The sequence below is a fragment of the Haliotis rubra genome, unplaced genomic scaffold, assembly GCF_003918875.1.
Source record: "Haliotis rubra isolate DU_JTF1 unplaced genomic scaffold, ASM391887v1 Scf372, whole genome shotgun sequence".
NCBI classification, from domain to species: Eukaryota; Metazoa; Mollusca; class Gastropoda; order Lepetellida; family Haliotidae; genus Haliotis; species Haliotis rubra.
This window is the reverse complement of record NW_025767049.1, coordinates 641,222-654,739: the sequence shown is the minus strand read 5'-3', so window position 1 is coordinate 654,739 and position 13,518 is coordinate 641,222. Positions and strand designations below refer to the sequence as shown.

General features: G+C 39.0%; 2 protein-coding genes and 1 long non-coding RNA gene across 4 annotated transcripts in view; 1 reads left to right on the top strand and 2 right to left on the bottom strand.

The window, feature by feature from the left end:
- Positions 1-3,518: 3,518 nt before the first annotated feature.
- Positions 3,519-4,618, bottom strand: LOC124285997 (chondroitin proteoglycan 1-like). Its single transcript, XM_046722312.1, has 4 exons — positions 4,471-4,618; positions 4,261-4,440; positions 4,120-4,208; positions 3,519-4,061 (listed from the first exon to the last, which is right to left on the bottom strand). The coding sequence occupies exons 1-4, from the start codon at positions 4,616-4,618 to the stop codon at positions 3,519-3,521; spliced, it is 960 nt and encodes a 319-aa protein (XP_046578268.1).
- LOC124286011 (D-aspartate oxidase-like) overlaps positions 4,606-13,518 on the bottom strand; it is a 31,191-nt gene continuing 22,278 nt past the window's right edge. For both annotated transcript variants that reach the window (XM_046722331.1, XM_046722332.1), the window contains exons 7-11: positions 10,104-10,205; positions 9,343-9,416; positions 8,199-8,316; positions 5,372-5,470; positions 4,606-4,849 (exon numbers count right to left, since the gene is read on the bottom strand). In XM_046722331.1, the coding sequence (XP_046578287.1) occupies positions 4,733-4,849; positions 5,372-5,470; positions 8,199-8,316; positions 9,343-9,416; positions 10,104-10,205 (510 nt within the window). In that variant the 3' untranslated portion in view covers positions 4,606-4,732. The remainder of the gene's footprint in view (positions 4,850-5,371; positions 5,471-8,198; positions 8,317-9,342; positions 9,417-10,103; positions 10,206-13,518) is intronic.
- On the top strand, positions 11,937-12,906 carry LOC124286015. The gene is made up of 3 exons (XR_006900930.1): positions 11,937-12,025; positions 12,319-12,444; positions 12,529-12,906. It is a non-coding gene; the product is annotated as an uncharacterized LOC124286015 (long non-coding RNA).

Sequence of the window (13,518 nt, the reverse complement as noted above, 5' to 3'; positions counted from 1 at the left end):
GACATCGTTTAAAAGTAATGCTAGAGGGACAACTGTTTTATTTAATAATAACTTAATAAGATGTGGTTGCTGATAATGAGTCCGGAAATTATGTAATATTAAAAGTAAATATATGTGAAAAAGTCTACACAATAGCAAGCATATATGGCCCAAACCAAGATACGCCAGAATTTTACAATACAATTAAAGATCATGCGGACTGACTGACTGACTGAGTTTGGTTTTACGCCGCTGTTAGCAATATTCCAGCAATATCACGGCGGGGGACACCAGAAATGGGCTTCACTCATTGTACCCATGTGGGGGATTCGAACCCGGGTCTTCGGCGTGACGAGCCAACGCTTTAACCACTAGACTACCCCACCGCCCAAAGATCATGTGGAAGGCCTAGGAGGAACACAAACTATTTTATGCGGAGACTGGAATTTAGTACAAGACCCTAGAAAAGATACTTTCAACTATAAAAATATTAACAACCCAAAGGCCAGAGAAAAAATTATAGATCTGATATACGTTTTAGATTTAAAAGATCCATGGAGAGAAACAAAACCCTTCGAGAAAGGATTTACCTGGCGTCAACCTACTCCAATTAAACAAGCTCGACTAGATTATTTTCTGATCTCTCATAGTTTATTACAGAATGTTATCAAGTGTGACATAAGTCCAAGCATAGATTCAGATCATTCAATTACAAGATCCAAAGTATGTACAATTAGTCAAGGAAACTGTTATAAGAGCACGTTGAACAAATATAACACAAAAACAGAAGACCAAATTCCAAAATACCAAATTAATGATCAACTTCTATGGGAAATGATTCTTATGGAAATCAGAGGATTAACAATTTACTATACATCAAGAAAGAGGAAAAAGGATAAGAGCAGAATCAATGAACTATATGGAAACATTATTGCATGATTTAGAGATAGAACTGGATAACAATGACAGTTTACAGGTCAAAGAAGAAATTTTAAAAAGAATAAATGATACAAAAACTGAACTTAACGAATTTGAAACAAATAAAACAAAGGGAGCATTTATTAGATCAAAAGCAAAATGGACAGAACAGGGAGAAAAACCAAGTAGATACTTTTTAAACTTCGAATTTAGAAATTTTCTAAACTTGTCTATATCAAAAATTAAAATACCCGATGGATCAACCATTAAAGATCAAGAAGAAATACTAAAAAACACCCCAAAGCTTTTATATTTATTTTTATAAAAATGAAAACTGCACACAAATTAATCTTGATTCTTTGTTAAACAAATACAATATATCAAAACCGAATGAGGACAGTGCCGCAACTTTAGAGGGAGAACTAACATATGAGGAAACCCTAGAAGCATTGAAAAACCAGACGGTTTTACAACAGAATTTCTAAAATTCTTCTGGATAGACTTGAACAAATTCTTGATAAACTCGTTAAATTATACATATCAAAACGAAAATCTATCAGTTACCCAGAAACAAGGATTTATTTCATGCTTACCAAAAGAAAACAAACCAAAACTATTTTTTAAAAATTGGCGGCCAATTTCTCTTCTTAACACATCATATAAAATTGCATCAGCGGTTGTAGCTAATAGAATGAAGAAAGTATTACCACTAATAATAAATGATGATCAAAAAGGCTTTGTACCAGGAAGATATATTGGTGAGGTCACAAGGCTGATATACGATCTAATGGAGTACACAGAATCTTACCAAATACCAGGACTAATAGTTCTAATAGATTTTGAAAAGGCTTTTGATTCAGTTGACAGAAACTTTATACTAAATGTGTTAAGATTATTTAATTTTGGACCTAGTTTTCAGAAGTGGATCAGAACTTTTTTAGAAGATATGCAATCAAGTGTACTTGTAAATGGATTTGCTAGCACCTTTGTTCCTATTGCCAGAGGTTGTCGCCAAGGAGATCCGGTATCGCCATATATTTTTGTCTTATGCGCAGAAATTTTAGCTATACTTATCAGAAATAATAAAAATAAAAAGGTATTAAAAAGGGAAGTATTGAATATGTTCTTGCACAATTTGCTGACGATACTTCTTTATCTTTAGACGGCACTGAGAGTAGTCTATATGCCTTGATGAACATTTTATCCTTTTTTGCAAGGTTTTCTGGCTTGAAAATTAATGCTGACAAGACAAGACTGATCTGGATAGGTTCAAAGAAAAGATGTAGATATAAACTCTGTAAAGACTGGAACTTAGATTGGACTCAAAGTGACTTCAAGGTACTGGGTAATATGTTTGATGTAGACCTTGACAAAATGGTGAAATTGAACTACGATAATAAGTTCAAAAAGATAGAGAAGAAAATGAAATTATGGTCAATAAGAACACTTACTCCAATCGGTAGAAATGTTGTTTTGAAATCACTACTGCTTGCAAAATTAAACCACTTATTTTCCTCAATTCCATCACCCCCAGATGAAATAATAAATCAATTTCAACAAGCCTGCTTCAAATTTGTATGGAAAAACAAACTGGACAAAATTAAAAGAGACGTTTTAGCTATGCCACCTGATTACGGAGGATTTAGTGTCCCACTCATTAAGAATAATATTTATGCACATAAAATAGCATGGATAAAAACATTATATTCCAGTAACTGCAAATGGACAGCATTAGTGGATAACTGTATACCTAACTACGGAAGACTTTGGTTAGCTGATCCTGAATATTTGGAAAAACATATAAAACCATACATAAGAAATCCATTTTGGAGAGATGTAATCTCTGCATGGGGATCATATTTACAAAAGCATTATAAGACAATAAACCCAAATGACATGTTAAACCAAAGTATTTGGTTTAATTATATGTTTAGATATTGTATGATATAATACCCACAAATATTTTCTTAAATAGGATCGGTCTGAAGGTCACACCTTTATGTACATTCTGTTCAAAGGAACTAGAAACAATTGTCCACCTACTCTGTAATTGTTGTCATGTTAAAAAGCTTTGGGAGAGTTTGACCAGATGGCTAATGACTGTAACTGAAGGTAACATTGACTTTACACCAGAAAACATCTTACTTGGATTTAAAGGGAAAAACAATAATTCTTTAAATGCAATATGTCTTGTTGTGAAACAGGTAATATACACCAAAAAAATAAAAGAACAAGTTCCAAGTTTCAAGCATGTAGTAAGCGAGGTATCAAAATACTATGAAATTACAAAATATAATGCGTACTCTACATGCAGCAACAGTGAGTTTTTTACCTTCTGGTCATCTTTCCACAATCTATTTACAGAAAAATTGTGTTATGTCGAGAGTACGGAGCATCTGTTGTGTCATGTGGAGAGTAGGGAGCGTCTGTTGTGTTATGTGGAGAGTACGGAGCGTCTGTTGTGTCATGAGGAAAGTACGTTGCGTGTGTTATGTCATTGGGGAGAGTACGAAGCGTCTGTTGTGTTATGAAGAGAATACGGAATGTCTGTTGTGTCATGTGGAGTACGGAGCGTGAATTGTGTTATGGGGAGAATACGGAGCGTCTGTTTCTGTCATGTACTATGTACGTGGAGAGTAATGGAACCTCGTTGTGTTATGATGGAGAGAATACGGAGCGTCTGTTGTGTCATGTGGAGAGTACGGAGCGTCTGTTGTGTCATGTGGAGAGTACGGAGCGTCTGTTGTGTTATGTGGAGAGTACGGAGCGTCTGTTGTGTCATGTGGAGAGTACGGGAGCGTCTGTTGTGTTATGTGGAGAGTACGGAGCGTCTGTTGTGTTATGTGGAGAGTACGGAGCGTCTGTTGTGTCCATGTTGAGAAATTACGTTGAGCGTCTGTTGTGTTATGGGGAGAGTACGGAGCGTCTGTTGTGTTATGTTGAGAGTACGCGTCTGTTGTGTTATGTGGAGAGTACGGAGCGTCTGTTGTGTTATGGGAGAGTACGGAGCGTCTGTTGTGTTTATGGGGAGAGTACGGAGCGTCTGTTGTGTCATGGAGAGAGTACGGAGCGTCTGTTGTGTTATAGGAGAGAGTACGGAGCGTCTGTTGTGTTATGTTGAGAGTACGGAGCGTCTGTTGTGTTATGGGGAGAGTACGGAGCGTCTGTTGTGTTATGAGGAGAGTACGTACGTTGCGGAGCGTCTGTTGTGCAGGAGAGTACTGTTGTGTTATGGGGAGAGTACGGAGCGTCTGTTGTGTTATGTGGAGAGTACGGAGCGTCTGTTGTGTCATGGGGAGAGTACGGAGCGTCTGTTGTTGTTATAGGGAGCGTCTGTTGTGTCATGTTGAGAGTACGGAGCACCTGTTGTGTTATGTGGAGAGTACGGAGCGTCTGTTGTGTCATGTGGAGAGTACGGAGCGTCTGTTGTGTTATGTGGAGAGTACGGAGCGTCTGTTGTGTCATGAGGAAAGTACGTTGCGTCTGTTGTGTTATGTGGAGAGTACGGAGCGTCTGTTGTGTTATGTGGAGAGTACGGAGCGTCTGTTGTGTCAAGGGGAGAGTACGAAGCACCTGTTGTGTTATGGGGATCGTACGGAGCGTCTGTTGTGTCATGGGGAGAGTAATGCGAGATAAGTGTGATGTGGGGGTGTGATGTGTCTGTTGTGATGTTGGAGAATATGGCAAGCAATCTGTTGTACGAGAGAGTGATTTCAGCCATATTTATACAAGTCAGTACTTTCCCAATAGTCTCCAAGGAACTGATCGATGACTGTCATCAATTAAACAAGGACAAGTGTCGGCAAGTTTTGCAATGAACTATATGAACAAAGGGTCAGAGTTTGGACCTATTGCGGGATAGTGCCCATCTTTTGACGATCCCTGTAGCCTCCAGAGCGGTGCCCCAGCTGAGCGTGATTCCCAGGGCGCCATGGCCATAGTTATGGACCACCTGCAAATGTATGGAATACTAGCAGTTGTCTTGACTCCCTAATCAATGACACAAGAATCTTTTCTCAATGGAAAGCTCCAGAGGGTCATTCAACACATACGAAAGTAGCATTGAAGCATAGAAGACGCCAACGATATTGTGGTTGAGATTGTGTAAAATCTCGCCGATGCGTGCTCTGTTTCAGAAAAGGTGAATGAAAATACTTCTGGTAGTGCTAGGGCATAAACACAGAGAGACTGCGGATAATGTGACATGGCAAGCTCGTCCTGTCGAAAGAGGCGGGTGAAGAATCGGAGGTTCAGACTCTCTGACCTGGTCACTGCATTGTCTGCTCCAGACGTGAATCTTTACAGACCGCACTCATACAGGTCCAATTCTGCCGAGCGCGATGTTATACGCTAACAAACAAAAACAACAATAAGGTGCTTCAAAGATTAAATTTGTGTGGCCCGATATTATTTCTATTATGACCTGGACAGATGGACAATTGTGTAGGGTGAGCTACAGGTCTGATATACGTACCATTATATCTTTACCATTCCCATCAAGTACTTCCTGTTCAATCCGTATCGGAGTCCTTGTTGGGCGGAGACCTACCCAGTGGTCAACAACAGTTGCGCCCTGAATAAAAGAAGGTTTTAGATTAACGTGTCGTAAACTTGCAAGGAATGACACAAATACGAAAATACGATCTTGATAAATATTGCACAAAAGATTATGTCGATTACAATATACACCACTAAGATGAATTCATTACACAGCGGGGCGGTGGGGTAGACCAGTGGTTAAAGCGTTGGCTCGTCACGCCGAAGACCCGGGTTCGAATCCCCACATGGGTACAATTTGTGAAGCCCATTTCTGGTGTCCCCCGCCGTGATGTTGCTGGAATATTGCTAAAAGCGGCGTAAAACCAAATTCAGTCAGTCAGTCATTACACAGTAACATGAAATTCTATCAGGGTTGAAGACAGGTCAAAGTCACAGCTTATCAACTATTTGTAAACAGAGACGGTGTGAACTATTAGCGCCAATAGTTGTCTCGGTGGTTCTGTCCAGTAACCTGTCCATGTATACTCTAAAACAAGTAGGGGAACCTGAGCTTTCAAGTTGGATAGGAAGTATAAGCGTTAACACACATTTCAAAGACAGTTATCTTATAAATGCCCCGCCAATTATCTTTATCATCCCCTTACCCCGTGCACAATTAGCTTTATCATTTCATTCTTGATTTTGACAACGCTTTCACCGTTTTTTGTTTAATCATGTTGCAATCGCACAGTTGTTGAGGACATTTCAAAATGAAATTCGTCATACATTTCACGTCATACGCAAATCATCTTTGAAGAGCGATTACTAAACAAGAACCATGGTCATAAGGAAGTGAAAGTGGTGATGCACTGTCAAAACTTTTATTATTATCATATTATCATATTGATTGACTCCGATATATCTCCCAATTTTACCAATCGTAAATTAAAAATGAAGTTTTGAAGAGAAACATGCAAAAGGCATTCTGTCCAAATCAATCATGACATCGTCCAAATCTGTCAAGTATCTTACGTTGACGTTCATTTGGTATTCATTAATACGTCTCTAGAGGGTGTCCCTCCCATTTGTGAGAACTCCCATTTGTGAGACACATTAATTAATGGTTCAGTGCACACAGGTGGTGCTTCCCCATCCCTACGCTGAAAGTGGGAACAGCCCTGTTGCTGAAGAGTACCCGCAGGAGGCATAGTTCATTAATGAGTTAATTAACACAGAAGACATTGTTCATTGAAGAGCATTTATTGTTTTCAATAAAGAACAAGTTAAATACTGAAATACTGAAAAGATTATCATTATATTTACACAGAAGAAATAGTTCATAAAATATTTCATTATGATTTTTTATTCCCAATTTTGATGATTTGTTTGTGTGTCATCACGTAAATCTGAGTAGGTAAATTAATTTCTCTTTCAAATAATCACGAAGTTACCTACACAAAGTGTTTATTTTTTAAAGCCATTTACCTGAGTAGGTTAATTACTTTTATCTTTTAGGCTACCCCCACAAGATTCAGTTAAATAGCTAATCCCTAATTAGATGGGGTTAATCCATTCTATCAGATAGGGGAGTAAGGTGTGTTTTCTTTGCTACTTACCTTCTCCACTGTCTCACAACTGGGAGTCTCACAACTGGGAGTTCTCACAAATGGGAGTAGACCCTCTAGAGAGTCCAGAATGAACACAGACTCATTAGAATCACCATGTTTGATTTCCCACGTTTTCACGCCGTAAAAAGCATTGGAGTCTAGTGTCGTAGGCACTTTGATGGGGTATGGGTTTTATCGGGCAATATAGACATGTTTGTATATTCTCTGAGTTAAGTTAAAGTTGTGTTATCTAAATCTAAATCACAGTGCTGACAATATACATGAAATAATAGCAGCTTATTATCATGACCATCAGTACAGCCATGTACAGATCAGCTGCCTGCGTGTAATTACCCCTAATTAACTTTAGAGTATGGCCGGTTGTCCACGGAAGTTTAACATTATGGATGAGGTGCATGCTGGATAATACAGGACAGCCTGACAGTCAGTAGTATATAGACAATGAATTCTTTTATGTAACGGGACTGGACCCTCGGACAGCGGCTAGGCAGGTGGGCTGACGATCGCCTCTGTGATGCTGCCTGACCGTTGCTGCAATATCATGTAACTGCATATTTAGACGCCGAATAAAGTGTTGTGGACCCACTGATGGACTTCTGTGTTTGAAGAGACAATATCCCCAAAACCTTTAACCAGCCCGGGATACTAGTTAGAATGTGTCGATTGTCTAACTGTGATACAACACGTTGACTTGGGACAATATCTATATCTGGTATTTGCATCTTACCATAATATACTGCACCTCAATGAACACACAACGTAATTCGTCTACTTGAAGTGTCCGGTCATAGTAGAACGACTGTTAGACACGTGCAGTAAGTTGTCATAGAAGCACAGCGTAAGTTGTCAAAGCAGTACTATTAATCACCACATACAGAAAGTTGTCACATAGCAGTACCAGTATAACCAGGTGTAAGTGGATGTAGCAGTATCTTGTGTAATGAATAGAAAATGTCCTATGGAAGATGTCAAATGATAAAAATGTTATATGTGCGACTTCGATTCCTTCACAAAATCAAATTCTAGTACTTTTGGGGGTTGGGTCCCGGGATTCGAACCCACACTCTCTAAGTAAGGCACTTGGTCACCTTTTATAAACGTTAACCCAGCCACTGAGTATTCCATAAACATGGATTTGGAATTTGAGTCAACAGTAGTGACAGAGTTGTCTCCCTTCAATGCCATATCACTCACCTCAAGGGCAGGGACAATTTGTTTGGTTCGCCTGATGATGTCTTCAGCAAGATGGAGATCCGGTTCTAGATTCGTGTCTCCAACCTGTCTGCTCCCACCAAGGTTAACGACGTCAGAGCTGCAAATATATTTTAATGGGTGTCCTATACGAAGTAAATATATACTTATCTCCCTTTTACCACAGGAGTATGGCTCGCCACATTTCCTACAAGCAAAACAATGAATAAGAACTTGGGGACAAAATAAACATCAAATTGAATAGCTCCAGTTTAATTTATGTTCTTAAATGGCTGTTTGAGTAACTGTTATGTTTGAGTTAAGGCTGGTTATGTACTTTAATGTGGTCCTTAGGCCCGAAGCCGACTAAAAAACACTCGGACCCACAACTTTTGTTTTCTGCAGGTCCTTATGGAGGACAGCTTTTTCATCAACAATGACTAAGAGTATTATTACCACATTAAAATATGGGGCCACGCATTCTGATCTGGACCCACAAGTTTTTGTGGTTCTGGGTTACGTTCCACACAACTCCCACAGTTTAACTTAGACTTACGACTGTCGTAGCGCTACGATCGCTTTGAGGAACGGGACCCTGGGTCCTTAGGGCCTGCAGCGTTTCAGGGCAAACACTGGATAGGATAGGGATGGGGGGTTGGGCAAGATTGGTCTTTCGACTGTCATATTTAGCCGACCTCAGCTTGTCAGCTTAATGGCACGAAAATAATGTTTCCAGTATATTCTTCCGGAGCGAATCTGGGACTGTGACCCATGGCCACATGTTCGTGGCGACTACAGACGTTTTAGCAACAATGGGTAGACGGACAAGCGTGTCAGTAAAATACTCACTGTTGATAGATGTAAGGGTCAGTAACACAATGGGTAGACATTGCTATCAGTAACACCGTGGATAGGTGTACGTGTAACAGTACCCATGGTAGATGTCAGTACTGTTGTGGATAGATGTAAGGGTCAGTAACACAATTTAAGTAGACGTATGCATGCGTTAGTATTTCAACGTTGGTTAAAAGTATGTCGAATACTGTGGGTAGATGTGGGGGTTATACACTACGGGTATGCGTTCCTGTCGGTAACACTATCAGTATTGGTGAACTTGGGTAGACGTAGGTATCAGTAACATACTCACTGTGGGTAGACGTACGTGCTCACTCCATCCTTCGTCTCTGATGTGTAGAACATGTTGACCCAAGGAGCTCGGACCTGGAAGTGGATGACCAACGGTAACTATGGTGGCACCTCTCGAGACTTGAGTGTGGAAGTGTGAACTTTATGTGTCAGCGTTGTTCCAGCTTCATAACGACTGTATGTACAGTCAAACACCGCTGTGTCGAACGTATTCCTTTTATCGAACCCGGGTCTTCGGCATGACGAGCGAAAACTTTAATCACTAGGCTACCCCATCGCCACCACAGCAAGTTATTCAATGTTCCACATCATAAGTATCTCCTATAAATTCATTGTTCCAAGCACTTTCAACAGTACGGTCGATCAAACTCGGGTGTTTCAAATCCCCGGTTCTGTTAAACCCACAGTCTGGCCCCGGAAACTCGTACTATATTTACCAACATTTGAAGTGGCATATGTTGAAATGGAACTCAGGTCGGGGCCCTAACAGTTATAGATAGAAACTAACAGGCCGAATTAAAGGCAATAAACGACATAACGTAGCACAAGGTCCAGTTTGTATGATTTGATTGAAAGAAAACCCCACACGTTACGTTGCAGTCTGTTTTATGGCGTTACTAAGGCCGAGTCGGGTGTGTCGAATCACGGATAAGTCCCACTATCTAACTGAACCCATGAATTCGAGAGAACGGGTTTTGACTTAATTTCAGTGCATTCGGTTATGTGAACATGTAGGATTGTGTGAACCGAGTGGTAGCCTACCTTGACCAGCTGGCCTCTGACGGCGTGGATGTTGGAGTCACCAACCAGCTGCCTTGCACCGAGACCGCAGCAGTTCACCACGGCCTCATAGACTCCGCACAACTGAAATATACGGCAACAGTCAATGTGACGTAAGAGTAATACACTGAACAAATATCAACACGTCGAAGATATAAATAATGAAGACGAAAGAACACACTGAAGAAAGGGCAATCCAAAGAACACAGAAACACATTGGAGACACTTCCACACACTGGAGACACTTCCACACACACGATATACTTCGACACAGTGGATACACTTCGACACACTGGATACATTGGACACACTGGCGTCAAAGCCACATGTTGAACACATAGGGTACATTCAACTCACAGCAACTAAAGAGAACGGAATACATTCAACACAAGGTAACATATAGAAACCTATCAATACATTCAACTCACAACACATTAAAGACAACGAAATACATTCAACACAAGGTATCATATAGAAACCTATCAATACATTCAACTCATAGATTGAAAACAACGAAATACATTCAACACAAGGTAACATATAGAAACCTATCAATACATTCAACTCATAGATTGAAAACAACGAAATACATTCAACACAAGGTATCATATAGAAACCTATCAATACATTCAACTCTCAGCAACAGTTTGAAGACAAGGGAATACATTCAACATATGGTAACATATAGAAAACAAATGGATACATTCAACTCACAGCAACACATTGAAGTCAAGGGCATACTCTCAACACACGGCAACATACTGAAGACAAGGGAATACATTCAAGAAATAGTAACATATTGAAGACAAAGGAATATATTCAACACACGGCAACATATTGAAGACAAGGGAATACAGTCAACAAACAGCAACATATTGAAGTCAAGGGAATACATTCAAAATATATGAACACATTAAAGACACAAGAATGCATTCAACACATAGCAACACATTGAATGGAATACCGACATCAGCAGTAACACATTGGGGGCAGAGAACTACATTCAACATGTTGGTACACATTAAGACAAACGAATACACTAAAGCCATAATATCTCTTAAAAGTTTGGAATTTTTAAATACCTTGGAATTTTATACTATAATGAGTGAGTGAGTTTAGTTTTACGCCGCACTCAGCAATATTCCAGCCATATGGCGGCGGTCTGTAAATAATCGAGTCTGGACAAGACAATCCAGTGATCAACAGCATGAGCATCTATCTGCGCAATGGGGAACCGATGACATGTGTCAACCAAGTCAGCGAGTCTGACCACCCGATCCCGTTAGTCGCCCCTTACGCAAAGCATGGGTTACTGAAGGTTCATTCTAACTCGGACCTTCACGGGTCTTATACTATAAACATCATTAAAGAACTTTGTAACATCTAGACATTTTCTCTAAGACCAATCTCATCTCATTTTCGTAAAAGAAATGTAATGGATACCATTACGACATATATCCTAATTAGTTATAGTTTGTCTTGTAGTTGCAGTCAGGTTGTAAAAGCTTGGGATATGTCGCATGTCGCATGTTTTAATGCAGTTTTATTTTTGGTTTATATTTACCTTTGTAAGTAATAAACTGTTTACAACTGGAAGCGAGTAGTTGTAGGAATTTACTGATGCTGTTAAAACTTGAAGCGGGGAATTGTAGGAATTTACTGACGCTGTTACAACTTAAAGCGAGTAATTGTAGGAATTTACTGATGCTGTTACAACTTGAAGCGAGTAATTATATGTATTTACTGATGCTGTTACAACGTGAAGCATGTAATTGTAGGTATTTACCGATGCTGTTACAACGTGAAGCATGTAATTGTAGGTATTTACCGATGTTGTTACAACGTGAAGTAAGTAATTGTAAGTATTTACCGACGCTGTTACCACTTGAAGCGAGTAATTGTAGGTATTATCGACACTGTTACAACTGGAAGCGAGTAATTGTAGGTATTTACTGATGCTGTAACAACGTGAAGTAAGTAATTATAGGCATTTACCTATGCTGTTACAACGTGAAGTAAGTAATTGTAGGAATTTACCGACGCTGTTACAACTTGAAGCGAGTAATTGTAGCTATTAACCGACGCTGTTACAACTTGAAGCAAGTAATTGTATGTATTTATCGACGCTGTTACAACTTGAAGCGAGTAATTGTAGGAATTTATCGATGGTTTTACAACGTGAAGTAAGTAATAGTAGGTATTTACCGACGCTGTTACAACTTGAAGCGAGTAATTGTAGGCATTTACCGACGCTGTAACAACGTGAAGAAAGTAATTGTATGTATTTAACAATGCTGTTACAACTTGAAGCGAGTAATTGTAGGTATTTACCGATGATGTTACAACTTGAAGCGAGTAATTGTAGGAATTTACCGACACAGTAAAAACTTGATGCGAGTAATTGGAGGTATTTACCGACGCTGTTACAAGTTGAAGCGAGTAATTATAGGTATTTACTGACGCTGCTACAACTTGAAGCGAGCAATTGTAGGTATTTACCGACACTGTTACAACGTGAAGCATGTAATTGTAGGTATTTACCGACGCTGTTACAACTGGAAGCGAGTTATTGTAGGTATTTACTGATGCTGTTACAACGTGAAGTAAGTAATTATAGGCATTTACCTATGCTGTTACAACGAGAAGTAAGTAATTGTAGGTATTTTCCGACGCTGTTACAACTTGAAGCGAGTAATTGTAGGTATTTGCCGATGCTGTTACAACTTGAAGCGAGTAATTGAAGGTATTTACCGACGCTGTTACAACTTGAAGCAAGTAATTGTATGAATTTATCGACGCTGTTAGAACTTGAAGCGAGTAATCGTAGGAATTTATCGACGCTTTTACAACGTGAAGTAAGTAATAGTAGGTATTTACCGATGCTGTTACAACGTGAAGTAAGCAATTGTAGGTATTATTGTAGGTATTCATATCATAAACTCTTGTTAAAAACAATATAAGCAATTTGTTATCATGACATTTACTTAAAGAAAAACAGAATATATAATAAGATTCATTGTTTTATTTTCTCAACATGAATATGAATTAGCATTTAAGGCAAATAAAGATCATACATATAACTAGTAATATAGCACTAAAAGAACAGGGCAAAACATTTTGGCATAACTCAATCCAGTTTAAGAAATCATATATCATTTATAACAAAGTAGTAATTTTTCATCAGTTAAACTTTCATTCACTTATTATCTTGAAATAGCATGTTAGATATGAAATTTATTTCTAAAATCATGCTAATGGTGAAAAATAACATTAACATACAACTTAACACAGTAATAAAACATAGCTGCATCGGACATTTATTTGCACGCCTTGGCATTCAGCCACACACTCTATGTCACAACTATCGCCAAACAGCCACTATGATATACATCATACA

What these genes read in the sequence shown, in the direction of transcription:
- LOC124285997 (XM_046722312.1), bottom strand. Translation starts at nt 4,618, where the DNA reads ATGGCTGAAATCACTCTCTCGTACAACAGATTGCTTGCCATATTCTCC. An exon ending in CGATCCCCATAACACAACAG is followed by an intron (nt 4,441 to 4,470) that starts GTGCTTCGTACT and finishes TTGACACAACAG; the next exon opens with ACGCTCCGTACTCTCCACAT. An exon ending in CTCTCCACATAACACAACAG is followed by an intron (nt 4,209 to 4,260) that starts GTGCTCCGTACT and finishes TAACAACAACAG; the next exon opens with ACGCTCCGTACTCTCCCCAT.